Here is a 27,742-nt window from a genome sequence, read left to right as displayed (position 1 = left end):
GATAATAAAAGGTTTCATGTGATTTCTGTCCTTAAAAGAGTTTTTTTTAGCAGAACTGTATATGTCAGCCCCCCCTCACTCCTATACACACTGTATGCATCAGCCCCTCTCCTTACACCTGTATATGTCAGCCCACCTCCTCACACCTGTACACACTCAGTTCCTCTCCTCCCACCTGTATATGTCAGCCCCCCTCCTCCCACCTGTACACACTCAGCTCCTCTCCTCAAACCTGTATATGTCAGCCCCCCTCCTCACACCTATACACATTCACCCCACCCCCCTCACACCTGCATACAGTCATGCTCAAAAGTTTGCATACCCTGGCAAAAATTGTAAAATGTTGGCATTAATATTGAAAAATGACTGAACATGCCAAAAAAAAAAATTCTTTTATTTAAGGATAGCAATCACATGAAGCCATGTATTATCACATAGTTTTTTGGATCCTTGTTAAATCATAATAACAGAAATCACCTAAATGGCCCTGATAAAAAGTTTACATACCCTGGAATGTTTGGCCTTGGTACAGTCACAGAAGGTGGCACACACAGGTTAAATTGGCAAGTAAAGATTAATTTCACACATTTGTGGCTTTTTAAATCACAATTAGTGTCTGTGTATAAATAGTCAATGAGTTTGTTAGCTCTCACATGGATGCACTAAGCAGGCTAGACACTGAGCCATGAGGAGGTAGAAAAGAACAGTCAAAAGACCTGCGTAACAAGGCAATGAAACTTTACAAAGATGGAAAGAAAATGGAAAAAGATATCCAAAGCCTTGAATATGCCAGTCAGTACTGTTTAATCACCTATTAAGAAGTGGAAAATTGGGGGCTCTTTTGATACCAAGCGAAGGTTAGCTAGACCAAGAAAGATTGCAGCCACAACTGGCGGAAGAATTGCTCAGAATACAAAGAAAAGCCCACAGGTAACCGCAGGAGAAATAAAGGCTGCTCTCCAAAAAGACAGTGTGGTTGTTTTTAACCACTTCAGCCCCGGAAGAATTTGCTCCCTTCATGACCAGGCCATTTTTTGCAATACAGCACTGCGACGCAAAAAAAGAGTGACAATTTTGAAAAAAAAACAATATTTTTTACTTTTTGTTATAATAAATATACAAAAAAAAAATTAAAAAAAAATGTCTTCATCATTTTAGGCCAATATATATTCTTCTACATATTTTTGGTAAAAAAAATCCCAATAAGCGTATATTGATTGCTTTGTGGAAAAGTTTTTGCGTCTACAAAATAGGGGATAAATTTATGGTATTTTTATGACAATTTTATTAATATTATTTTTTTTACTAGTAATAAAGGTGATCTGCAATTTTTAGCGGGACTGCGACATTGTGGCGGACAGATCAGACACTTTTGACACATTTTTGGGACCACTGACATTTATACAGCGATCTGTGCTATAAAAATGCACTGATTACTGTGTAAATGTCACTGGCAGGGAAGGGGTTAACAATAGGGGACGATCAAGGGGTTAAATGTGTTCCCTAGTTAGCGCAGGCCACGCGCATTGGGTCCCCCAGCGTGCAAGCCTGCTAAAGGAGCAGCCGTACATATACGGTGATTTGAACAGGAGAGCCAACCTACCGCTGTATATGTACAGAAGCTGGTCGACAAGTGGTTAAGGAGCATGATTCAACAATACTTGAACAAAAAAGATCTGCATGGTTGAGCTACCAGAAGGAAGCCTTTAATGCGCCAATGCCACAAAAAAGCCAATGAGGCATGTCAAGGTGTTGTTGGGCATATTGTAACCAGGCTTTTTTGTGGAACTTGTACAGTAAAGGCTTCTCGTATCTCAGTCTCATCGTATTGTGCTCCTTAAAAATAACCACACCATCTTTTTCCAGAGCACTCCGTATTTCTCCTGAGGTTACCTGTGATCTACCTGACCTTGACTTGGTATCAAGAGATTCCCAAATTCTCCACTTCTTATTAAGTGGTTGAACAGTACTGACTGGTATATTCAAGGCTTTGGATATCTTTTTATATCCTTTTCCATCTTTGTAAAGTTTAATTACCTTGTTACGCAGGTCTTTTGACTGTTTTTTTTTTCTACCTCCTCATGGCTCAGTGTCTAGCCTGCTTAGTGCATCCATGTGAGAGCTAACAAACTCATTGACTATTTATACACAGACACTAATTGTGATTTAAAAAGCCACACATGTGGGAAATTAACCTTTAATTGCCATTTTAACCTGTGTGTGCCACCTTCTGTGTCTGTACCAAGGCCAAACATTCCAGGGTATGTAAACTTTTTATCAGGGCCATTTGGGTGGTTTCTATGATTTAAAAAGAATCCAAAAAACTATGTGATAATAAATGGTTTCATGTGATTGCTGTCCTTAAGAGTTTTTTTTAGCAGAACTGTATATGTCAGCCCCCCCTCACTCCTGTACACACTGTATGCATCAGCCCTTCTCCTCACACCTGTATACAGTGGGGACGGAAAGTATTCAGACCCCTTAAATTTTTTACTCTTTGTTATATTGCAGCCATTTGCTAAAATCAGTTAAGTTCAAAAACACAGAATTGTTGACATTTTTACAGATTTATTAAAAAAGAAAAATATCACATGGTCCTAAGTATTCAGACCCTTTGCTCAGTATTTAGTAGAAGCACCCTTTTGATCTAATACAGCCATGAGTCTTTTTGGGAAAGATGTAACAAGTTTTTTCACACCTGGATTTGGGGATCCTCTGCCATTCCTCCTTGCAGATCCTCTCAAGTTCTGTCAGGTTGGATGGTAAACGTTGGTGGACAGCCATTTTTAGGTCTCTTCAGAGATGCTCAATTGGGTTTAAGTCAGGGCTCTGGCTGGGCCATTCAAGAACAGTCACGGAGTTGTTGTGAAGCCACTCCTTCGTTATTTTAGCTGTGTGCTTAGGGTCATTGTCTTGTTGGAAGGTAAACCTTCGGCCCAGTCTGAGGTTCTGAGCACTCTGGAGAAGGTTTTCGTCCAGGATATCCCTGTACTTGGCCGCATTCGTCTTTCCCTCGATTGCAACCAGTCATCCTGTCCCTGCAGCTGAAAAACACCCCCACAGCATGATGCTGCCACCACCATGCTTCACTGTTGGGACTGTATTGGACAGGTGATGAGCAGTGCCTGGTTTTCTCCACACATACCGCTTAGAATTAAGGCCAAAAAGTTCTATCTTGGTCTCATCAGACCAGAGAATCTTATTTCTCACCATCTTGGAGTCCTTCAGGTGTTTTTTTTATCAAACTTGCGGGCTTTCATGACACATGCGGGCTTTCATGTGTCTTGCACTGAGGAGAGGCTTCCATCGGGCCACTCTGCCATGAAGCCCCGACTGGTGGAGGGCTGCAGTGATGGTTGACCTTCTACAACTTTCTCTCATCCCCCGAATGCATCTGTGGAGCTCAGCCACAGTGATCTTTGGGTTCTTCTTTACCTCTCTCACCAAGGCTCTTCTCCCCCGATAGCTCAGTTTGGCCGGACGGCCAGCTCTAGGAAGGGTTCTGGTTGTCCCAAACGTCTTCCATTTAAGGATTATGGAGGCCACTGTGCTCTTAGGAACCTTAAGTGCAGCAGAAATTTTTTTGTAACCTTGGCCAGATCTGTGCCTTGCCACAATTCTGTCACTGAGCTCTTTGTAGTTCCTTTGACCTCATGATTCTCATTTGCTCTGACATGTACTGTGAGCTGTAAGGTCTTATATAGACAGGGGTGTGGCTTTCCTAATCAAGTCCAATCAGTATAATCAAACACAGCTGGACTCAAATGAAGGTATAGAACCATCTCAAGGATGATCAGAAGAAATGTACAGCACCTGAGTTAAATATATGAGTGTCACAGCAAAGGGTCTGAATACTTAGGACCATGTGCTATTTCAGTGTTTCTTTTTTAATAAATCTGCAAAAATGTCAACAATTCTGTGTTTTTCTGTCAATATGGGGTGCTCTGTGTACATTAATGAGGAAAAAAAATGAACTTAAATGATTTTAGCAAATGGCTGCAATATAGCAAAGAGTGAAAAATGTAAAGGGGTCTGAATACTTTCCGTCCCCACTGTATGTCAGTCCCCCTCCTCACACCTGTATGCACTCAGCCCCTCTCCTCACACCTGTATATGTCAGCTCCCCTCACTCCTGTATATATATCAGTCCCCTCCCTCCTTTATATATAATTTTTTTTTCTTTTTTCCTTCATTTCACAGCCTACCTGCATATTCCCTATTCTTACACACATTTTTATTACAATACCCTATAGGTGCGTCAGTCCCATACCTTCATACCATCCACATACCACCACTCCCTCCATCCAGCTTTGCTTAGTGCCCCCCGCCCCCCACCACCCCATGACATTTCTTTCTTCCACAGTTACCCCATCTACTCAGGCTATACCGCCAATACTTCTTTGTTAGTATACTCCAGTTCCAATACTCCCCGCTCTCACCCACTATCATTATTACTACATTCCACATGTAATTTTGCCATGCGCACGCATGTATGCATACATACATGCAAGTGCGCACATATGCCTGATACATGGTAGTTGTATGCGCACATATATGACTCGCATTCCTCCCACCCATCCCTTCTATTTTTTTTTTTCTCTCACTTCATATTCTTCCTTATTATAATGTTAATAATTTTTATATTTTTTATTCTATTTATTTTCTATGTTAATATTTTTTATATATTTTGTATATATTTTTTCTTACTCTCTTGTTTTCTATTTTTTATCATTTTTTATCACTTTTTATCCATTTATTCAATCTCTAATCCTTCTTTTTTACTTACTTCCCCTTTTTTCCACTTTTCATTCTCCCCTCTGATAATTATTCTCTCTGCGCTTACGGGCGACATTATCATCTCATCTTTTTACCCTCCCACACTTGTTCCTGCTGGCGTGTGTTAGACACGCACCAATGCTGCCTGGCCAATCACTCTTGGACACCGCCCCTTCCCCCCCCTCCTCTCTCCCTATATAACCAACATCAATCATGGCTGATACCCACGCCTGACGAAGGAGCACGCATGCTCCGAACGCGAGCACTATGGGCACGCCCCCCGCTCCCCATGGAATCCCATGCCTCGGAGCTACGGACACCACCGGAAGCAGCCGGGGTCTGACCCCACCACAGCCCAGCTGGAACCAGATGAGACTCTGCAATGCTTAGGAGAACTAACTCATGCCTGTTTTTAATACTCAAATGTGAGTGCACATTTTACATTATTAAAGCCTTGTTTTACTAATCTACTACCCTTAGAGCGGCGCTGCCTTTTTTCTGTTTTTCTGTATATATGTCAGCCCCCCTCACTACTGTATATATGTCAGTCCCCCCACATATACACATCTGTAAACACACAAAACTCTGGCTTCTCCCTGTAAACAAACAGCCCACTCCCTTTCCTTCATGTGCCCCTACTTGTAAAGGAGGTTCTCCTACCTAGTTCCAGCTCTTGTTTCCACAAAGTTGACATGTTGCTGAGACACAGAAGAGCTGCAGCCGATCACACTACATAGCACAGTACAGGCAGCTCACACGAGGCCTGCACATATACATAGTAGCCAGAGGTGGCAGTAAAGAGCTCAATGTCTGAGCTCAATGAAACAGAGCAGCAGAAGCTGCTGAGATCATTTCTATACTGCACAACATGGTTCCCCTTCACCTGCTCCTGCCTTCTCCTGGCCTGGTCAGACCTCTCCAGATGCTCGGACCCCTTACAATTGTATCAGCTGTCCCTCCCTGATGGCGGTCCTGCCAGCAGTATTCAGCTTATTCACAACAGGTGCTGTTAGATTGTATTACTGCTGTGCACTCTTTAGTCGACCAAGGGAAATGCAAACTGACCTTAGTTCAGCCTCTGCTACAAGCCTGGTCAGAAATACTATCCCCAGGTTCATATGATTTGCACCAATACAGATCTGCCTCTAAACATCAAGAATCTCTTCCTTTGTTACCCTTAGCAACCACAGCTGCTACTGAGCATTCCCTGCCTCCTGTAGATCAGTACCCTGCTATCAGTAACCACACTTTCTCCACATGTAATCCACTGAAGGCTCCCCCTCGCAGTCCCGTTACCCATAGCATCCTCTCAGACTTCTTCCTCTCCTCTACTTTTTACGCCTCTCTCTTTGCTCCACAGTAGTGTTTACTACTTTTCCGTCAGCAGTACACAGCAATACACTCTGGTCAGCATCATGCAACTGCTTCCATGACTCTAATATCCAAACCAAAAAAGAAACAGAAGTCTTCTCCTGCTCATTCAATCCTGCCACTATCCACTGCTGACTCAACCATTATTCAGCCAGTTCCAGATTCCATGCTGCTTGCTGATGAGATCAATTCTTTCACCATGTTGCCTGCTGATTGGGTCCATTCTTCCTCCATGCCGCCTGCTGATGAGGTCCATTCTTCTTCCATGCTGCCTGCCGATGGGGTATATTCTTCTTCCATGCTGCCTGCCAATTGGGGCCAATCTTCCTCCATGCTGCCTGCCAATGGGGTCCATTTTTCCTCCATACTGCTTACCGATTGGGTCCAGCCTGCCTCTATGCTGCCTGTCTATTGTGTTCAGCCTGCCTCTACACAGCCTGCATATGGGGTTCAGCCTGCCTCTATGCTGCTTGCGATGGGATTCAGCCGGCCTTCATGCTGCCTGCCGATGGGGTTTAGCCTGCCTCTATGCTGCCTGCCGATGGGGTGCAGTCTGCCTTTATGCTGCCTGCCGATTGGGTGCAGTCTGCCACTGGTGCTCTGCTGTCCTCTGCCATGCCTGCCTCTGGTGCCCTGCTGTCCTCTGCCATGCCTGCTGCTGGTGCCCTGCTGTCCTCTGCCATGCCTGCGGCTGTTGCCCTGCTGTCCTCTGCCATGCCTGCCGCTGGTGCTCTGCTGTCCTCTGCCATGCCTGCGGCTGTTGCCCTGCTGTCCTCTGCCATGCCTACTGCCGGTGAATTGCTGTCCTCTGCCATGCATGCCACTGGTGACCTGCTGACAGCTGCCTAGCTGGTCTATGCTGATTCCCGGGCGCCCTCCCAGCTGGACTCTGTTAACTGGGTCAAGCTCCTGCCTGCTGAGGGGTCTAAGGCTTCTTGGTTTCCTTTGTCATGTGGCTTGCATGGGTTATCTGTCTGATCTGAGATCCCTACAGTTGCCTGTCCTGAGTTTCTTTTGCAGTCGTTTGGTCCTGTTGCGGAAAAGCTGGGAGGTCCAGATACCCACTTGGAAAGTGAGAGCTGCACTGTCTATTAGAGCCCCAGTAATAGAGGTCTTCTACGTAAGGGCAGAGTTCGATTTGAACCTTGTCCTGACCTAGGCGATATCTCCGCAATCCCAGGTGCATTCGGGGACCCGAGTTGGGTATCCAGGGGGATAGACCTGGGAGACAGTTAAAATGCGTGGCAGTCTCTTGTTAACCGAATGGGAAAGGTCCAGTAGTGATGGGACATCCTGGAATCAGAATCCCAGCAGTGGGATCTATGCTGCACTAAGGAATTGTAAGCTTTTGGTGTTGCACCTCCTCAGGGATCTGACCAGCAGGGAACCCAACCAGTTTTTGGACTCTGACGGCGAGGTATTCAGTCAGCCTCCAGACCCTGGCAGCAAGGTTCTCAGTCAACCTCCAGACACAAGCAATGGGGCACAGTGGAGCGTCCAGAGGCCATTCATTAAGGTGGGGGGAACAGTCAGGACCTGGTTCACCTGCTGGTGGCACTGTGCTTCCCTGGGTGGACAGCTTCAGTTCTGGTGTCCACCAGCAGGTGTCTCCCAGCAGCCAGCAGGTTCCTGCAATCATCTCCACCTGGCCCCAGCTGCTGGGAGGGTACTTAAGCTTGTCTCTACTAACACACCTTGCGTCAGTGTTTTGATTGCCTTTCTTGCTGCCAGATTCTAAATACTCCGGCTCTAGCATGTATCCTGTACCTTGCTGCCTTACTCTTGCTCCCCTTGTTCCTGTGCCTAGTCCTGATTCCTCCCCTTTCTTGCATCCCTGGTATTCCCTGTTGCCCGTGACCCTCATTTGTATATATTTTGTATATATTATATGATTAGTTTGTTAGGTTTCTGTTACTTAGGCTTTTTGGGTGTTGGTCACTTGTTGTTTATGTTCATTATTTATTGCTGTGTGCATATCTTCTTGCTTGCTGTTAATACATGTATTTCATTATACATTGTTTGGTCCCAGTTTCCTTGTCTACATCTGGTCATCCCAGCTGGTGTCTCTTGACAATGACAATGACTCTTTATACAAAGCATTTATTTTCCTGTGGGTACAGAACATTTCTGCAATTTTTTAATTTGGGCCTAGGAGACGATGGACAGCAGGGAGGGTCAACTTTGCTGTCCTTACTATCATAGACTCTGAATGCATGGGTATATTCAGAGTTTGCAGTGTTTATATTTTTATGAATACATAGAATATCAGCCTGCATTGGAATACAGAAATGACTCCTCAATGCACACCACCTTCTGGGATGTTCTGAAAGGTTTTGATTGTCTATAGAATATATGTTCAATATATATGTCCAATTATTATTTTAGTTGCAACTAACTTAAGTTACATTACAGTGCAGTAAGCATTTTTCTGTAAGATTTTGCTCATCTGTGTTAGGTATAGGGTCTTTTTTAAGCAGCATAACCTCAGAATATTTTATATGTTTTATGTTTACATTTTGATTTACCAGGTAGAAATAAAAAATAAAAAAAAAAATAAAAAAGTAAATGAAAATCATCAGCTCCATCAATCCACTTCTTTTTTTTTTTTTTTTTTTTAATCAGAAAAATATTTATTGTGCCAAAGAACAAAATACACATAATGTGGTTACACATACAGCAAAGGGCGGCCAAAATATAAAAGAAAAATACAGTAATACAGAAATAAAAGGAACACTTTACCCACTAGATCAAAGTTCTCCAACAAATTGGATCACAAGCGTAGTAGGGCACATACCCAGTATAAGAGTACAACTTGGCACCAGATTATAAATTTAAAACAAAAACAAACAGAATCTAACAGTAATAGAGTCTTTTTTGTAAAAGGAAGAGAAAACCACGGCCAAGGGGCCAATGCACAACGGAAGGTTATACTATCCCATGAAGACAAAAATCCTCTGAATACCCTATACAATGTTAGCAGTTACAAGTTTTTACTCACTCGCATATGGTGACTTGTTTGGGGACAGAACTCCATGTCCACCCCCAAGTGGAAGGGATAATAAATATCACACTCTCAAACTTGAAATAATCTTTGCATAACCAACTGAGTTATTCCAGGGGTGTCCAGCCATGCCTGCCAGATTGAGTTAAATTTCCTGTTCGCGTTTCAATGCTGATAGATCAACTTTTCATGGATAAGTGTCGGATTAACCTGTTCTATCCAATTTTTCATGGAAGGAATATTTGGGGACAGCCAAAATCTGGGGATTTGTTTTCTGGCAAGGTATAGCAGTGGTATCATAGCAATATTTATTGGAGGGGGAAAAAGGTCTTCGTCTATTACTCCCAATAAACAAACTATAGGGTCCAATGGGACCTTGATCATATACAGTCGATATAAAAAGTCTACACATCCCTGTTAAAATGTCAGTTTTCTGTGATGTAAAAAAATGAGACAAGGATAAATAATTTCAGAACTTTTTCCTCCTTGTGTGTGTAGACTTTTTATGTCCACTGTATACCCTTGAGATGGTATCAGTCACTTCCCTCCAATATCGGAAGAGTTTAGGACATCGCCACATCAAGTGTATAAGCGTCCCCTCTTCACCACAACACTTCGGACATATAGGCGAGTCTCTTCTCCCCCAACGATAAACCTGCGATGAAGTCCGGTATGCCCTGTGCAGCAGAAATAAATGGGACAGTTTATGTGAAGGCGAGACTGAGATGGATGGTATGGATTGTAAGTAGGGTTGCACAAATACCACTTTTTTAAGACCAAGTACAAGTACTTTTTTCAAGTATTCGCCAATACTGATTACCGATACTTTTTAAAATGTCATGTGACAGTGGCACTAATATGCAGCACTGATGGGCACTGATAGGTGGCACTGATGCAGCGGCACTGATGGGGCGGCACTGATGGGGTGGCACTGATGAGGAGGCACTAATATGCAGCACTGATGAAGCATGGATTGTGTCAGTAGTTTTTTTATTTTTATTTTATTTTTACACTTTTTTTTTTTAGTTTTTTACAATTCATATTTTTTTGTTATTTATTTATTTATTTATTTTTTACAATGTTATTTTGTGTGTGTGTGTGTGTGTGGGGGGGGGGTGGGGGGTCAGTGGGTTTTTTAATTTTATTTTTTATTATTTTTTACAATTTAACTTTTAAATATTAATTATAATTCTTTCTTTTTTTGCTTTTTTCTTTTTTTTTATTAGCCCTGTTAGGGGGTGGCTTTGGTGAGATATTAGGGTTCTAAACAGACCTCTGACATCTCCCTTTCGAGACAGGGAAAAGGACTGAGGACACAGATTCCCTAGTCCTCTTCTCTGCAGCCTCGGCTGCACTGAAGATGACTGAACAGGAGACAGAGGCTCCTGTTCATTCATAAACTGAAGCATTGTTTACAATGCTCCGTTATGAATGGACAAAGACAGTGATTCAGAAAAGGAAGGAGCCGTTAAAGGACATATATATCGGCTCCTTTCTCCGCTCTCTATCCTGACAGATCTGGGAGGAGGGGGGGACCGGAGGAGGACCTGAAGACCCAGAGAACTAGAGGAGCACATGGAGGACCCGGGGAGCTGGAGGAGAACACCAGGAACCAGAGGAGGACCCGGGGAGCCAGAGGACACACAGGACAGTCGGGGTGGTTGGTGCAGTGATGTGGGCAGTTATAAGCACCAATCTCCCTGTATAGCTTTCAATAAAGCAGCTGACAGCCACGGGAGGGAGAGGAGAAGAAACGTCTGTCAGCTGCTTTATTGAAAGCTATACAGGGAGATTGGTGCTTGTAACTCCCCCCACCGCCACACTGATCATCTGTTCGGCTGCCCGGCCCCCCTGCTATGCTGAGAACGCTGTACTGGCCAATCAGCAGCCCTGCCAGGAGGTATCGGATTAAGCATCTGTCAGGGCAGGGTCCAGCCCTTCCTTCTCTGAGCCCTGTGCTCAGCTGTCTGTTAATTGCCAGTATTCTTCATTCCACAGTGAATCACCTGGTCTTCATTTCCTGCTCGTCAGCTAGCCCTACTGGCTATTTAAACTGCCTGGATCAGATCTCCTGTGCCTTTGCCTGGTCAACATATCCAGATACTGTGTTTTCCTGTTAAAGACTTTTGCCTGGCTGACTTCCCTTCTGGTTCCTGATCCTGTTTACTGCCTCTACTACGCTGATCTCTGGATTCCTGTTTCACTGGCTTGTTCCGACTACCCGCTCTGGTTATTGAACCCTGGCTATGTTTTGACTATGTTTGCTCTGTTTATACCATTTTACCATTTTATTAAAAAGTGTGATTTTACTGCACTTCTGTCTCAGTCTGATTCATGATTCCTGACAGTAGGCGAAGGCCATGAATTCAGAAGATGCAGGCAATCCACTTATTGGTAATATTTTTCCAAATTGGATGAGCAGGATCACAGAATGGATCAGTTTGCCATAGCGTTACGGACGCTCCTGATTCGCACTGCTCACTTGGATCCTCCCACTGAGGCTGTTCCGGTACAACCTGTGTTACAGGCCGTTCCTGCATTTGAGGGCGATCCAGTTCAATGCAGAGGGTTTCTCAACCAGGTTGGAATATACTTTGAAATGCTGCCCCAGGCATTTCCCATGGACAGAAGCAAAGTAGGCTTTGTGATTTCTTTGCTTTCTGAGAGAGCCTTGGCAAACCCTCTATAGGAGACACAAAACCCTGTCGTTCTGAGTTACCCAGAGTTGGTGGCTTCCTTTAAAAGGGTATTTGACGTTCCCGCATGCTCCACTTCTGCTGCCAAGAGCCTCATGTCCATCAAACAGAGTACGAGAACTGTTGCCGATTATGCCATTGAATTCCATACTCTGGAAGCAGAGGTTGATTGGAACAATGAGGCCCTCATGGCTGCTTTTTCTCATGGTCTCCTGTACGTTTGGCTCTGAGCTTTGCAGTCCCACCCTTGCCTCCCTTAACTCCCATGCCTCCTGGTACTGAGTCTGCCAGTGAAGTAGAATCCATGCAGTTGGCTTCACACGTCTTTTTTGCGGACAAGAGGCCCTTTAGGAGGAGGGAGAGATTGTGCCTTTATTGTGGCCAGGCAGATCACTTCCTGAAGTCTTGTCCTACCCGTCCGGGAAACGCTTGCACCTGAGGTCCTGTAGGGGACAGACCTTAGGTGGCATTTTTACGTCCCCAGTTATCCAGAAGGATAAGCCCATGGTTCCGGTTACCCTTTCTTGGTCTGAGTTGTCCATCGAGATACAGCCTCTAATCGACCCTGGGTCTGCAGACCTGTTTATAGATGGTGCCTTTGTGTCTAAGCACCCGATTCCGCTGCAGTTTCATGCTATTCCACTTGTCATTGAGGCTATTGATGGGAGACCTCTACAGCCTGCCCATGTGACTCAGGAGACTGCTCTGTTGACCATGGCTGTAGGAGCTCTTCACCATGATATAATCAAATTCATCCAAGTCATTTCCTCACCTCATTTTCCAGTGCTTATTGATTATCCTTGGGTACAGAGGCACAACTCCTCTTTTGATTGACTTCATGCTAAGGTTCTTTCCTGGTCGCCACAGTGCAGAAAGACATGTTTTCAGAAAGTGGCTAAGGTCTTGTGCACCTCTTCACTCTCCTCCCTGCTGGAGGAGTACCGTGAATTTAGCGATGTCTTTGACAAAGATCAAGCCGGTAATTTGCCTCCACACCAGTCATATGATTGCACAATTGACCTTCATCCTGGTGCCATACAAAAAACAAAAGAGAGAAGGAGCACCAGCCTTGTGCATTATCCTTAAACAAGTTTATTTAAAAGAACACGTAAAAACTACTACTCACAAAGGTAGATGAAAATCACGCTAAAGATAATCTTTAACTTGTGACAATCTGTCCACTGGTGGCAGTCTCCAGATCCTATGAAGAGGACGTGCAAACCACTGCTGGCTGACGTGTTTCAAACGTAGCACCTTCTTCAGATCCTGGTGCCATACCCCCTTGTGGCCAGATTTACCCTTTGTCTGTCTCAGAGGACAAAGCCATGGAGGAGTTTGATGCCGATGCACTTTCTTGAGGATTCATCCGTAAATCCTCGTCTCCTGCTGGTCCTGGTTTCTTCTTTGTGAAAAAGAAAAGTGGTGAATTGAGACCTTGTATTGATTATAGGGGTCTCAATCGCTTCACGATAAAGAATGCTTATCTGATTCCATTGATTACAGAGTTATTTGACCCCCTCAAGGGAGCAACAGTTTTCACAAAGCTTGATTTGAGAGGGCATACAATCTCGTGAGGATCAAGGAGGGCAACGAATGGAAAACTGCATTTAATACCAGAACAAGCCATTATGAATACCTTGTAATAGCGTCTGGTCTTTGCAACGCCACGGCAGTTTTCCAGGAATTTATCAACGATGTCCTCCGAGATTTGTTGCAGCTATGTGTGGTGGTTTATCTCGACGATATCCTCATATTTTCCAAGTCCCTAGAGAGTCACCACACAGATGTCTGCCATGTGCTTCAGAGGCTGAGAGATGATAACCTGTATTGTAAATTGGAGAAGTGTGAGTTTCATCGTGAACAGGTTAAATTCCTGGGTTATGTCATTTCCACTGCTGGTTTTTGGATGGACCCAGAGAAATTTTCGGCAGTTCTACAGTGGCCCCGACCTGTGGGCTTACGTCCATTACAAAGTTTTCTTGGCTTTGCCAATTAATATAGGAAATGTATTCGTAACTTCTTGTCTCTGGTCAAACCCTTGACTGATATGACCAGAAAGGACAGTAACCCACAGAATTGGTCTTTGGATTCCATTAATGCCTTTTGAGAGTCTCAAGGCTGACTTTGTTTGACCAAAAGAATCTCACATTCTTGTCTGAGGTTAAACGCCTCCCTCCCAGAAGGGTGTGATGGGCTCTTTTCTTGTCAAGCTTCAATTACATAGTCTCATTCTTACCCGGCATTAAGAATGTAAGGGCTGATGCTTTGTCACAACAGTTTTCCTCCACTTTCAAGATGGAGTCAGTTTCTTTTCCTGTGATACCTCCTGATCGTATTCTGGCTACGGTTCGTACCAGTCTCACATCACCTTTGGGTGACAGAATTCTTGCCGCTCAGATCTATTTTCCTCTTGAGAAACCTTGTGACCGCTGATTTGTCCCCGAGAGTCTCCACATTGCTGTGCTTCAGACTTACTATTCTCCCATGGCTGCTGGCCACCCAGGGAAGAAACAACTCATTTAGGCTATTTCCCAACAATTCTGGTGGCCTAGTCTACACACTGATGTAGCCACCTTCGTAGCTGCTTGTTCCGTGTGTGCTCAGAGTAGGACACCACGACACCTTCCAGTGGGCCTCCTACAACCCTTACCTAATGTAGAGAGGCCTTGGACTACCTGTCTACGGATTTTATTGTGGAGTTACCCAGCTCTCAGGGCAACACAGTTATCCTTATGGTGGTTGACCGGTTCTCGAAAATGTCTCATTGTATTCCATTTAAGAAGTTGCCCACATCCAAAGAACTGGCTTCCATTTTTTCTCGGGAGATCTTTCGCTTACATGGCTACCCAAGGTAATAATCTCCGACAGGGGTAGCCAGTTTGGGTCCAGGTTTTGGCAAGCCTTTTGTGTGCAGTTGGGAATTCAACTTTCCTTCTCCTCTGCATGTCTCCCGCAGTCCAATGCAGCCACAGAACGAGCCAACCAGTCCTTGGAGCAGTTTTTACATTGCTACATTTCTGACCACCATAACAACTGGGCGGAGTTTGCTCACAATAGTGCCATCAATACCGCTTCCCAATTCTTTCCATTTATGGCGAATTATGGTTTCCAACTATCCATGTTGCCTGACTCATTTGTTCCTCAGAGCATTCCTGCATTGGAGGAGCCTCTCCGTGGTCTTCGTTCCACTTGGGTACAGGTCCAAGAGTCCTTGCGATATGCCAATGATAGGTACAGACTCCATACTGACCGCGGACGCCTCCCTGCGCCTTCCTACCAAGTTGGGGACAGGGTCTGGCTGTCATCTCGCAACCTCCGACTCCATGTTCCCTCACTGAAACTGGCACCACTGTTTATTGGGCCTTTCTGTATTCTTTTTAGGATCAACCCTGTGGCTTATGCTTTAGACCTTCCTTCTAATATGCGTATTCCAAATGTATTTCATCCCTCCTTATTAAAACCTGTGGTATGCAAATGCTTCACCACCTCGGTACCATGTCTTCACCCAGTTCAGGTTGAGAACCATGAGGAGTATGCACCCCGGAGAAATGATCTTGGGTCTCATACTCGGACATACATGCTCCTGTTCTCCTCTTTGCTTTCTATAGACATTTTCCCCTCAAACCTGGCAGTCCTCCAAAGGGGGAGCTGTCATTGAGGGAGTACGGTCATGGCTGGGCTTAGCCCTTCCTTCTCTGCGCTCTGTGCTCCTCTGTCGGTTAATTGTCAGTACTCTTCATTCCACAGTGAATCACCTGGTCTTCATTTCCTGCTTGTCAGCTGTTGGGCCTGCAATGCGTGCCTTAATTGCAGATATTTGTAAAAGTGGTGTCTCGGTATCTCAAATTTAATCTGTAACTCTGAGAATGATTTAATACCCCCTGACGAAATAGTTGAGACGTGTATTGAACACCCAATGACTCCCATGTTTGAAAACCCTCCAACTTGTCTAATTCTGCATAAGTCGGATTATGCCATATAGGTGTTTCCTGAAGAAAACCCGACAGCTTTAAGCTTACCCTAAGGAAAGCCCGAAGCTTTTTGAAAGGGAGTATTGTAGGTTCCGAATTTGAGAAGGCAGGCAAGCCTTATCCAGAAGCAGGACTGCCCGACTCGGGTCAGGAGCATCTGGTATCCCCCATCCCCCTAGATGTTGGAATTGGGAGGCCATAAAGTACAGTCTAGGATTTGGTACTGCTAGTTCCCCATGATCCTTGCTATACTGTAGAGTGGAAAGACATCCTAGCAAACTTCTTATTCCAAATAAGGGATCTAAATAATGATTCTATACATGTAAACAACCTCCGCGGTATCCATTGAGGAGAATTATGGAGTATATACAATAGTTGTAGAGACCAAACCATTTTAATTAGGTTCATTCTATTACTCTTACAATACTGACGCAGAAGGCTCGTAATGAGATGAAGGGATCATGGGAAACATTTCCTCATTACATAGACCGTGATCAATTCTGGAGAGGCCCTGATGCGAGGAAGAATGACAGGAAAAAACCTTGGACTGCTGGGTATGTGTACGCCATACATCCCTCAAACCCATCTCTGCCAAAAGTCTGGTAAAGGGCATCTGACGTCCCAACAGTCCCTGACCATGAGGTGAGACAGAGAATTTGTCAAGGGTGACATCCAGATAGTTATTAAAATCTCCTGTGACATACGCTGGGATGTTAGGATGATGAGCTAAAAAGTTTGCTAAGATATTAAGTGCTTCCGTAGAGGAAGGAGGATGGATGTACTGTATATGTTGGCTATTATGCATTCCAGCCCAGCCAGGTTGCATAACAAAAAGATATAGCGACCATACGAGGCAGAAACCGACAATGTAATGAAAATGGGACATTTTGATAGACTAGCATGCTAACACCTTGTGAGTGCACAGAGCAGGTAGAGTAAAATTGATGGCTAAACAAACTCATAGAGAATGGAGTGGTTGGATCTGAGCACAAATGGGTCTCCTGCAGACACACTACAGAGGAACCCAGATGTTTAGCCGTATGTAAAAGTTTTTCACTATGTTATCCAACCCCCTCACATTCCAGCTAATTATCCCATGCGATTTAGACATAACAAAGCTGTAAAAGAATGGTTAAACAAATCTAACCAAACAGTGCAGAATTCCATCCAGTTATACAACACACTTGAGTCCTGATGAAATGAAGGAGTGGAACAATAAGCAGAACACTCTATAGGGTCAACAGCCCTAAGTCCTGGGATGGAGGTGTCATTTAACCACATGGGACCTTCAAGAACCAGGAAGTAATTGTCTTCCAGTGCAAGAACAACAAAGAGAAAATAGTAAGGCCCATGAACCAACAGGGTCCATAAGCTTAACTTAACAGTATGATAATGTCCATGTGGAAACAGCATCTGGGGGGTTGAAACAGCTGGACTACATGTCATAGCCAAGCACACTGGCATGGTGCTCAAACGTTAAAACCAATAAACAAAGAACAAGCATATCAAGCACTTGCACAGATCCATCTTGAAAAAAGATCAGGGGCAAATAAGGCCATTCAGATGGTGACTGAGAATGCTGGATATATCCGAATCCTGTGGCCTGCATGCATCACACAGCATCTGCCCAGAGAGAGCGTTCCTCTCTGTCTAGTCATTGGGACATGAGGGAGGGCTTCTCGAAGAAATGTGCCTCTCCTTTAGCTACCACACGTAAGCGAGCTAGGTACAACATGGCATACTGTAGATCCAGAGCCCTATGGTGTTTCTTCACCTCAGTGAATTGTGCTTGTTGCTTTTGGACCTCTGCCGAGAAGTCAGGGAACAATGAGATCTTTGAGTTGCCAATTACTAATGCATCTCCCATAGACCTGGCTTTGGAGAGGATCACATCACAATCTTTGTAATTGAGTATCTTAAAGGGAAAGATTCTTGGAAAATTGCCTGGTGGTAGAGGTCCTTTCTACTGCGAACATTGGTAAAAAGGAGTCTCTCCCGAACACAGTAATTAGCCATTGTTCGATAAAAGCCACTGGGTTTCTTCCCTCGCTTTTTTCTGGGATGCCTATTGCTCTGACATTATTTTGCCTCAAACAATTTTCCATGTCATCAAGGCGAGCCGCATGTTTGGCAGTGAGGCTTGTTGATAATGTACCCCACGCTGCATTGGCACCCATTCGTCCTCTAAGATACTCAGGTGCCCTTCCAGTGCCGTCTCGCAGCTTTTGCATGTGTTGGCGGAGGAATGTGATTTCCACTTTAATCCCCTTAACCTACACTGCAAGCTCAGTAATGAAGGAGTTACGTGTGGTGACTGTCATTAGGATATCCCTCAGTGTGGGTTCCGGCACGTCCAGGCACTGGGCCTGGTCTGACGGGCAGCCATATTAGTTAGGGGTGTACTCACTGTGTCCCATAAATGTAAGGAGGCAGATGAGTCTTCCAGCGGTACCGTATCATTGGCTTAGGATTGATTACTGCTATGTTCTTCTGGTGTATCTGGCGGTGAGGGAGCCTCCCGCGGCATCGACTTGGCAAAGAACTTTTGAGCTGCCTCTTTGCACTTCTCCTTGGCTGGCCTTTTGGAGCATGGCACCATCTTGCCCCATGCTGTCCGAGGCCGAGTGGGAGGTATATCTGTGTTTTTGACATGCTGCTGGAGGTTGAGAGAGGTATCTCCGGATATCCCAAGGACACACCTTTCATCAGGTGTAGGAAGAACTGCAGGTAGAAGAGTAAGGTAGACGCCCGAAGGATAAATGCACAGCTGTTCGGTGGATCTAGTAGACCATACATCTGTCTACATCCACTGCCAAGCCACGCCCCCATCAATCAGCTTTATGAACATGAATTCCTGCATTAGTACTAAGTTCAAGAAAATGACGACTTTATAAGGAATTGTAGATTTTTTACTGGGATAATTTTTTGTCTATGATTTCCAGTAGGAGTTTATCTAGTGATCAGAAAAGTAAATGAGTTCAGTTCACTGGCACTTTGTGCCTGAACAAAGTATGAAAAACTCCTCTTCTGTAATTTAACACCAGTGTAATCTGTTGTAAAAGTGGCACTGTTAGGCAGACCATAGGAAAGAAATTTGCACGATTCCCCAATCAACACAGACAGTGCTGACAGGGGAATCAGCATTTGTCTTCTCCCGGCTGGGGGGCAGGGGTAGCCGTGCCTACCGGGAGAAGACATTGCTAATCGCAATAGAGTCCGGCAGGCTGGTTGTACCCAAGTTGATCGATCAACTTGGTACATTCAGCCTGCCTATTAACGGTTTGAATCTCGGCCAGTTTAGCAGGAAGATTCGAACCATGTATGGCCGGCCATACAGAAACCCACAAAACTACTTGGAGAAAAGGAGGAAAATGTAAAATAGTCTAAAGGAAGTTTTCAGAGTAAAGGAAATGATAGTAACGGGGTAATTATGGTGAATGTAAAATTGTTTTACATTGTTCCACACAGTGCAGAACAAAGTACACTCTACACAATGACAAAGCTTTATCTCCGTTAGTTCGCAGTTACAAAAGGATGTAGATGAATAGCGAGAAATGATTGTTTTCATAACATTGCTTTGTCACATAATTGTCAAAAACAGGCTAGTAGTATGGTTTACCTCATCAAGACGTCTCTCGGTTCCTAATGCCAATAGATTATTGTACTCTCTTTCCAGAATTTGTCTAGCCTGGAAATCAAAACAGTCAGCATTCAGTTATAAAAACACAAATATCCATTTACTGACACCTTAAAAGATACTTGCTTAGCTAATATACCTGGTATTTGGCGTCACCCTCACACTTCTCATGAAACTTTCCAGTTGTAATATAGACCTCGGATGCAATAAAGTAGGCTCAATTGCTCTAGTCTGCACAGACCCAGCCAGTGTTTATTGGCTTTTTAGGTTCAGATGCCTGTGAAGCAGACCCATATGCTCCAGGAGCATAAAAGAACATAATGGCCCCAGGAGTACATCTCAGCCCACATGCCTAAAGCTGAAATTCTCTAAGGCCATTCAGAAGCATTTGCATCTACCTCACAGGCTGTCATAGGTGTTTAACAGATAAACAGTGCCAGTATTCAGAAAGCAGGATCTGGTTTCATTGAACATCTTAGATCCATTTTAGTTCAGAAGTCTAACAAGCAGTGCCGGGACAAGGTCATCCAGTGCCATGGGCAAAGATGCCAAATTGCCCCCCACCGTTCATTATGTGCAAGCTTATGAGGAGGAGGGGGAGAGAGAGAGCACAGCCCGCACCTCCTTCTGGCTCTTTCCTCCTCTCCTTGCCGCTTCCAGTGCTGGGCTGACAGAAGTAGTGATGCCGCTGTCATTACTCCTGCCAGCCTTATAGTAGAAGGAACTTGCGGCACCCCCATCCCTACAATACGCGTTGCGCCCAGGGCAGCCATCCCCTTTACCCATCCCTTGTCCCGGCCTTGTTAATAGGAAGCATGGAAAGAGGTCAAATGCTGCAAGCATACAAAAACATACAGCCAAAATTTCATGGAGAAAAAAATGTCAACCAAGGTGACATAAACCAGTAGCAGTAAGTCACCTTGTTGTCCTACTTTTCAATTTTTTTCTACTTGTAGTGTCACTTTATGTGCAGCACCTGAATCTCCACCTGAATGTGTGTTGGATATGGTGAGCTGCATGTATGTTTTGTATGGTAAATCAGCAGGTGTGGCTTACATATTGGCATCAGTCTATTATCACGTCTTCCTGACACAGGAAGACTTTGATAACTGCTAGCAAACAATCTAAAAGCTCACATTACCAAATCTATTACACAAAAGCTACTTCAACCAAAAGTCAGCTCAAGCGCAAAACCATTAAAGAAATGTTCTTTTCAAAATTACTTGAAGATAATACAAAGTCAACAACAAAAACCCTGCATGTGTTTATGTGATACTGATGCCAATAAATAAAGAGTGGAATTGCTCTTATGGTCCAATCAAAAAGAAAAGCATCTAGCACACCACTAGATACAAATCTTTATAGAGCATAGAAAAAAACATGCTGCAATAATCAAAACATGTATATGATCTTAGCGTAATGGTGTGCAATAATAACAGTTGATAAAGATAAATGTGAAGATAAATCATAATGCAAAAAGATATTGTGTACAATATTAAGAATGGTGTCACACAAAAAAACAAAGCAAGTCTATTCAGCATACAAAAGTGAAAAAAGTTCCATAATAAGAATTTCTCAGCATTCCACACCATCTGCATGCTTCTTCACCTTATTTCACACAAGAGGCTTACCACAAAGCTATGACCCCCTGAATCAGAGAAGTCATAAAGCACTTAGGTTGATGTAACCATTTGTCAAAACAGATGAGCTCAGGATCTTGCAGCCTCTCCCCAGTAGACAACTTGGTCTCACAATGCACAGGATTATATACAGTAGAAGACATAAAAAAGAGACAGATGCTCCACAGAGCATAAAACCATCTATTAAAATAAATGAGCAGAATACTCCTAAGAGGTACAGGTAGATCGCTCCATCGTTTGTGCATGCATGATGACTTTACAGCGTCCACTCTGTCCCACATGTTTCTTCACAACTGACATCATCAGGGACTCAGAGAGGACGTCTGCACACCACACATTAAATACTGGAACTGGACAATGGAAAGCAAGGAAGTGTATGGTTTTTTGCTATGTAGAGCATCTCACTCTTTTTTTTTTTATCTTTGCACATTGTTTTTTTGCACTGAGATTATTATTATGGGTCTTTTTTTGCTATTGTATGATGAATGGACATGATTTGTTATTTTTGTGACACTATTGTTAATATTGTATACAATATCTTATTTGCATATGGATTTATCTTATTTATCAATTGTTTTTATTACACATAATTGTGTTATGATGATATACTGTACCCATGTAAGGAGAATATCACATCATATACAGTATCTCACAAAAGTGAGTACACCCTTCACATTTTTGTAAATATTTTATTATATCTTTTCATGTGACAACACTGAAGAAATGACACTTTTCTACAATGTAAAGTAGTGAGTGTACAGCTTGTATAACCCTGTAAATTTGCTGTCCCCTCAAAATAACAACACGCAGCCATTAATATCTAAACCACTGACAACAAAAGTGAGTACACCCCTAAGCGAAAATGTCCAAATTGGGCCCAAAGTGTCCATATTTTGTGTGGCCACCATTATTTTCCAGCACTACTTTAACCCTCTTGGGCATAGAGTTTACCAGAGCTTCACAGGTTGCCACTGGGGTCCTCTTCCACTCCTCCATGATGACACCACAGAGCTGGTGGATGTTAGAGACCTTGTGCTCCTCCACCTTCTGCTTGAGAATGCCCCACAGATGCTCAATAGGGTTTAGGTCTGGAGACATGCTTGGTCAGTCCATCACCTTTATCCTCAGCTTCTTTAGCAAAGCAGTGGTCGTCTTGGAGGTGTGTTTGGGGTCGTTACCATATTGGAATACTGCCCTGCGGCCCAGTCTCTGAAGGGAGGGGATCATGCTCTGCTTCAGTATGTCCCAGTACATGTTGTCATTCATGGTTCCCTCAATGAACTGTAGCTCCCCAGTGCTGGCAGCACTCATGCAGCCCCAGACCATGACACTCCCACCACCATGCTTGACTGTAGGCAAGACACACTTGTCTTTGTACTCCTCACCTGGTTGTCGCCACACACACTTGACACCATCTGAACCAAATAAGTTTATCTTGGTCTCATCAGACCACAGGACATGATTCCAGTAATCCATGTCCTTAGTCTGCTTGTCTTCAGCAAACTGTTTGCAGGCTTTCATGTGCATCATCTTTAGAAGAGGCTTCCTTCTGGGATGACAACCATGTAGACCAATTTGATGCAGTGTGCGGCATATGGTCTGAGCACTGACAGGCTGACCCCCCACTCCTTTAAACTCTGCAGCAATGCTGGCAGCACTCATACATCTATTTCCCAAAGACAACCTCTGGATATGACACTGAGCACGTGCACTCAACTTCTTTGGTCGACCACGACGAGGCCTGTTCTGAGTGGAACCTGTCCTATTAAACCGCTGTATGATCTTGGTCACTGTTCTGCAGCTCAGTTTCAGGGTCTTGGCAATCTTCTTATAGCCTAGGCCATCTTTATGTAGAGCAACAATTCTTTTTTATAGATCCTCAGAGAGTTCTTTGCCATGAGGTGCCATGTTGACCTTTCAGTGACCAATATGAGAGAGTGAGAGCGATAACACCAAATTTAACACACCTGTTCCACATTCACACCTGAGACCTTGTAACAATAACAAGGCACATGACACTGGGGAGGGAAAATGGCTAATTGGGCCCAATTTGGACATTTTCACTTAGGGGTGTACTCACTTTTGTTGCCAGAAGTTTAGACATTAATGGCTGTGTGTTGAGTTATTTTGAAGGGGCAGCAAATTTACACTGTTATACAAGCTGTACACTCACTACTTTGTAGCAAAGTGTCACTTATTCAGTGTTGTCACATGAAAAGATATAATCAAATATTTACAAAAATGTGAGGGGTGTACTCACTTTTGTGAGATTCTGTAGGTTAAAATGGCCTTGATCTATGTATATATGTGAATTGTCCTTTATTTTTAGTTTTTTTGCACATTTTTTTCATGCATATATTCATTTATTTATTGCATTTACTGCTGCTTTTTGGTTCAGGTGTGTACTATTATTACTACTAACAAAATCCAGATCCAGAGTAAGTGACATTCCCCTTACAGGTGATTGTGCAATGCTGATCCCTTTGATTTCCTAGACATACAGTATATGAAGGGTCTGTCTTTTTTTTTTTTTTTGTTTTCCTTTCATTTTTTTAATTAAAGTGGTCTTAAGCCTCGTACATTGGATTTTCAGCAGGGAAATGTGTGATGACAGACTGTCTAAAATCCGACTGTTAGTACATTCCATCAGACAATTGTTGGCCAACTTGGCCAAATGCTGGATGGCAGGCTAGTAAATTTTCGGCGGACAGCGGTCTGTTTTCAAATTTTCCTATCGTGTGTACACAAGTCTGTCACACAAAAAGTCCAAAGTACAAACACACATGCTCTGAATCAATGCTCACCAAACACGACATTAGCAGAAGGTACCCAAAGGGTGGCGCTCAAGAGCTGAAATTCCACGTAGCACGTCACTACGTTCATGTTTGTTGGCCGGCAATTGTGTACCGTTTGTATGCAAGACAGGTTCACGGCACATGCCCTTAAGATAAAAGTCTGGTGCTTTGTCTGCGGAAAATTCCGATCGTGTGTACAAGGCTTTAATTGTGTTTTGTCCTTTGATAATATATGTACAATAAACTTTGGAATAGACATTTCTAACAATGATTGGGCTTGAGCTGTTCATTGACGTTATCTTTTTTGTAGTACGTCATATCAGTAATAAACTAAGCAACGTGTAATCCTATCAAGACAGCTCAGTTTGTTTACAAAGTTGGCAACTGAGTGCAAAGGAAATTTCAATTACGTAATAGCATAACTAAAAAAAGCCCATATACTATAGCCTAAATAACATTAGAAAAGGCAGCTACCACTGGCCAACTTACCTGAGTATTTTGTGTTGGGATTTGTAATAACAGTGCCAAACTGGTGTAATCAAAGTTTTCATCCAGAGCAATGAGCGAGCCATGCACACCACTTTCTAGAATGCTGTTTGCATAATCCCTTAGACCTATTGCCTGGATCCAACGGATTACTCGGTCATTGCTCCAAACCAGCACATCTAGAACAGGAAAACACATTGCAGTGTCAGCCTATTTATCGTCATTTCAAAATCTCTCTCTTATTAAGCCACCTTCATAAATAAATCATTCCTTAAGTTTATCTGCAGGCAAAAATGGCAATCTTTCCAAAAAGAAAGTTTTTCTTTTTCCCTTTAGTGGTTTTGAGCTTGTAATAATAAATGCACCCAATTTTGATTAAGATTTATAGCAAAACTTTCCTGTGAGAGGTAGGGATTCTATGGCCATTCCCGGAGATGCTATCTGTCTGGCTATTGCACTGACCAAAAGTGCTGAATCCCTTTTGAGTCACCGACCTGAATAAGTATTCATAAATGAAGGCGGCAGACATCCTTATTTTTGGGTTTGATTCTGGTAAGGGGCATACACTATTGAAGAAAGAGGGTAAACAGGTTGGCTAGGAAGCATTTACAGAAGTAGCCATGGCAGCCTCCATGACTCTCACAGGAAAGTTTCCTTTATGGAACATATAATCGGAAAGTGTTTTCACCTGTGTTGCCTACACACATTGGATACTAGCTATCCAATGTTTATTTCAGTTTTAAGTCAAACTACCTGAGACCACACCTGAAGGAAAATACTTTTTATTGGTGTGTTTGCAGCCCAATAGCAGTGTTTTAATTTGGGATTTCTGATAACAACCAGGTCATAGCTTATTACTTACATTTAAGATAGAAGATCAGTAATGTGTTTGGATCGCCCAAAAACGACCACTGTCTTCTTTTTAGGCACCAAAAATCTTGCAAGACAGATAATTAACGCACAAAATAATACAAATATAAAAGGCTTTAGTAACACAAAGATTTCAGGGTCAATGAAAATGGTAAATTTACTAGCAAATACCATAATTTTCCTTTCCTGATGGACTCTATCGCAGCATACATTTGGGTAGCCCGGCCCTTGCTTCCACCCCATAGGACCCCACTTCCATCAATTTTCAGGCTGAGCCAGAGGACCCGTTCCGTAACTAGCCTACTCATGACTCTGGAAGGGAACTCCTGCTGCCATGGAATCCATCAGGAAAGGAAAATTATGGTAAGTATTTGATAGTAAATTTTCAGTTTTCCTGACAGACTTCCATGGCAGCATACATTTGGGAACTAACTAGCCCAAAAAAACAAGGGTGGGGTGTTAAAAAAGTAGGGTTTCAACTATAGCCAACAGAAACCCAATGGATAGATATTAACAGCATAAGGAAGTTAGCTACACCCCACAATGAGCCAGAACAGCTTTAATGGAAGACATGTCATCCTCCTACAACTATTCCTAGTGCTCAGGGAACCCACAAAGCCTACACACTCCTGGATGAGTGTGTGGTGACTGTTTCTGTAGGAACCAAGCCCTAAGCTTTATAAGCCTAATGGCTAGCTGGAATGACCCATGCAGCAAAAATTCGGGATTTTGCCCCACTGATTCTGCTAGAGAGAGTGACAAATATGTCCTAAAACTGTGAGCAAAGCTGTAGCTTGAGAGCATGCTCAAAGTATCCCAATATCCATGGCATGGAACCAGTTATTCTTGGTGGAAGGAAGCCACCTCAGATTGCCACTCAGTATGGATATAAACACTACCCATACTGGGCAGAAAGCCAAAAGGGTCCCTCTTGGCACAAGGCCAAGATCCTGGCAAACCTCCCGACTGAGGAAAAAGAACCCAAGGAAAGGCTGCTTTCATGACAGACTTTACTCAAAACTGGACTGAAAGAGATTCCATATGGAGCAGCAAGCTGTCAAGGGGCCTTAAAGGCCCTGAATCTGGCCAAACTTCCTGCTGAGGATGTAGCCCTAGAGAGATTGACATCATTGCTCAATCCTTGCTCCAACTGGATTGGCAGGGATCCCACCTGGAGCTGTAAGTCATCAAAGTATCCTTCCTAGCCTAAAGCTTTGATCTTGGCAAACTTCCTGGCTGAAAAGATAGCCCTTAGAGTGCATGTCTTCATAGCTCAGTCTTCATAGTTCAGTCTTTACCCATGCTGGACTGCAAAAAGATCTCATCAAGAAAGTCCAGAGCAAGTAGTAAACCCCACTTAGAGAGTCTTGGCTCTCCTTCGAGACTCAGATGCAGCCCCCAATAAAAGTATTGGTTTAGTAAGGGATAGTCCACCCATGAGCTATTTAATATGACAGGGACTGCAGAGATCTGCCCTCTAAGAGAGCTTTAGGATCAGTTGAAGTCCAGAATGCACCTGACCAGAGGACTGACGCAAAGAAAACAAAGCAATCCAAACTGAACAAGCTCTATTCAAATCTTTTTGTAGGATTTATAGATATTAGCTTGGCCTGTTTCGCCAATAGGGAATTACTGCAAAAATTGCCACAGTTTTTGGCAACAGACCCCCCCAAAAAACGGTATATGGATCAAACTGGAAGCATATGGCTTGTGAGACCTTTCCTGATTTGACACAGCATCTGCACCCAGGGCTTTGCCCAGGCCCCAGGGAAAGCTTTCCAGCTTGTAACAGTAAGGAGATACTACCAGATCTAACTCTGAAATCTTGTCCAGAGATAAAATCCAGAGAGGACTGATCACCGCTCCAGGAAAAGTTCAAACAGACCAAAATAAATCCTTCTTGGTTCAGAGGTTGTAGGTGCTGGCTATTGCTAGTAGAAATAAACAGGAATGAATTCTGGACAGCCGCACTCGTAGATTAGCCTTGTTTATTAAGAAAATGCACATCAATTACAGGGTGACAGCAGACAGGAATAGAGCTGACGTTTCGCACTAACGTTAGTGCTTACTCATGGCTGTCCAGAATTCATTCCTGTTTATTGCCAGAGATAAAATGCACTTGGAGGGACCTGGATGTAGGAAATGTAGGAACCACTTATTGCCTAATTGGGCCACAGTATATGGATTCTTCCCAGAAATTCTATGTAGACTCAAAAGAGATAAGGAAGATTCTACTCCACCCAGATTACAGTCATCTCTACCTCTTCTCAGTGGACTGACCCTGCAGGTTCTGACCTGCCCCCAGATGTAGGACACCACTATGATGTTCAGCCTCACTGGAGACTTAAAAGCCTGCTGTTAGGTGATAAAAATGTGAAGGGAGCATGAAAGAGCTGGCCAGAAAACCAGAATGTTCCAACTAACTTTCTAACCGGGGAGTTCTACAGGCAAAACAATTTCCCGACAGGGGAGTTCCACTGGTAATAACTCAGCAGCACC

The 27,742-nt window shown here is 43.6% G+C and overlaps 1 protein-coding gene across 18 annotated transcripts in view; it reads right to left on the bottom strand.

The window, feature by feature from the left end:
- The window catches only part of PPFIA2 (PTPRF interacting protein alpha 2), a 544,100-nt gene that overhangs the window by 24,366 nt on the left and 491,992 nt on the right, over positions 1-27,742 (bottom strand). For 17 of the 18 annotated variants that reach the window (XM_073620222.1, XM_073620225.1, XM_073620227.1 and 14 more), the window contains 2 exons: positions 24,377-24,552; positions 19,435-19,503 (listed from right to left, as the gene is read on the bottom strand). In XM_073620222.1, the coding sequence (XP_073476323.1) occupies positions 19,435-19,503; positions 24,377-24,552 (245 nt within the window). Of the gene's footprint in view, positions 1-8,938; positions 9,826-19,434; positions 19,504-24,376; positions 24,553-27,742 lie in introns of those variants that run through there. The other variant, XM_073620235.1, reaches the window with a different exon arrangement.

This window comes from Aquarana catesbeiana, linkage group LG03 (assembly GCF_042186555.1).
Source record: "Aquarana catesbeiana isolate 2022-GZ linkage group LG03, ASM4218655v1, whole genome shotgun sequence".
In the NCBI taxonomy this organism is placed as follows: Eukaryota; Metazoa; Chordata; class Amphibia; order Anura; family Ranidae; genus Aquarana; species Aquarana catesbeiana.
The sequence above is the reverse complement of the archived record's forward strand: the minus strand, read 5'-3'. Positions and strand labels throughout refer to the sequence as shown.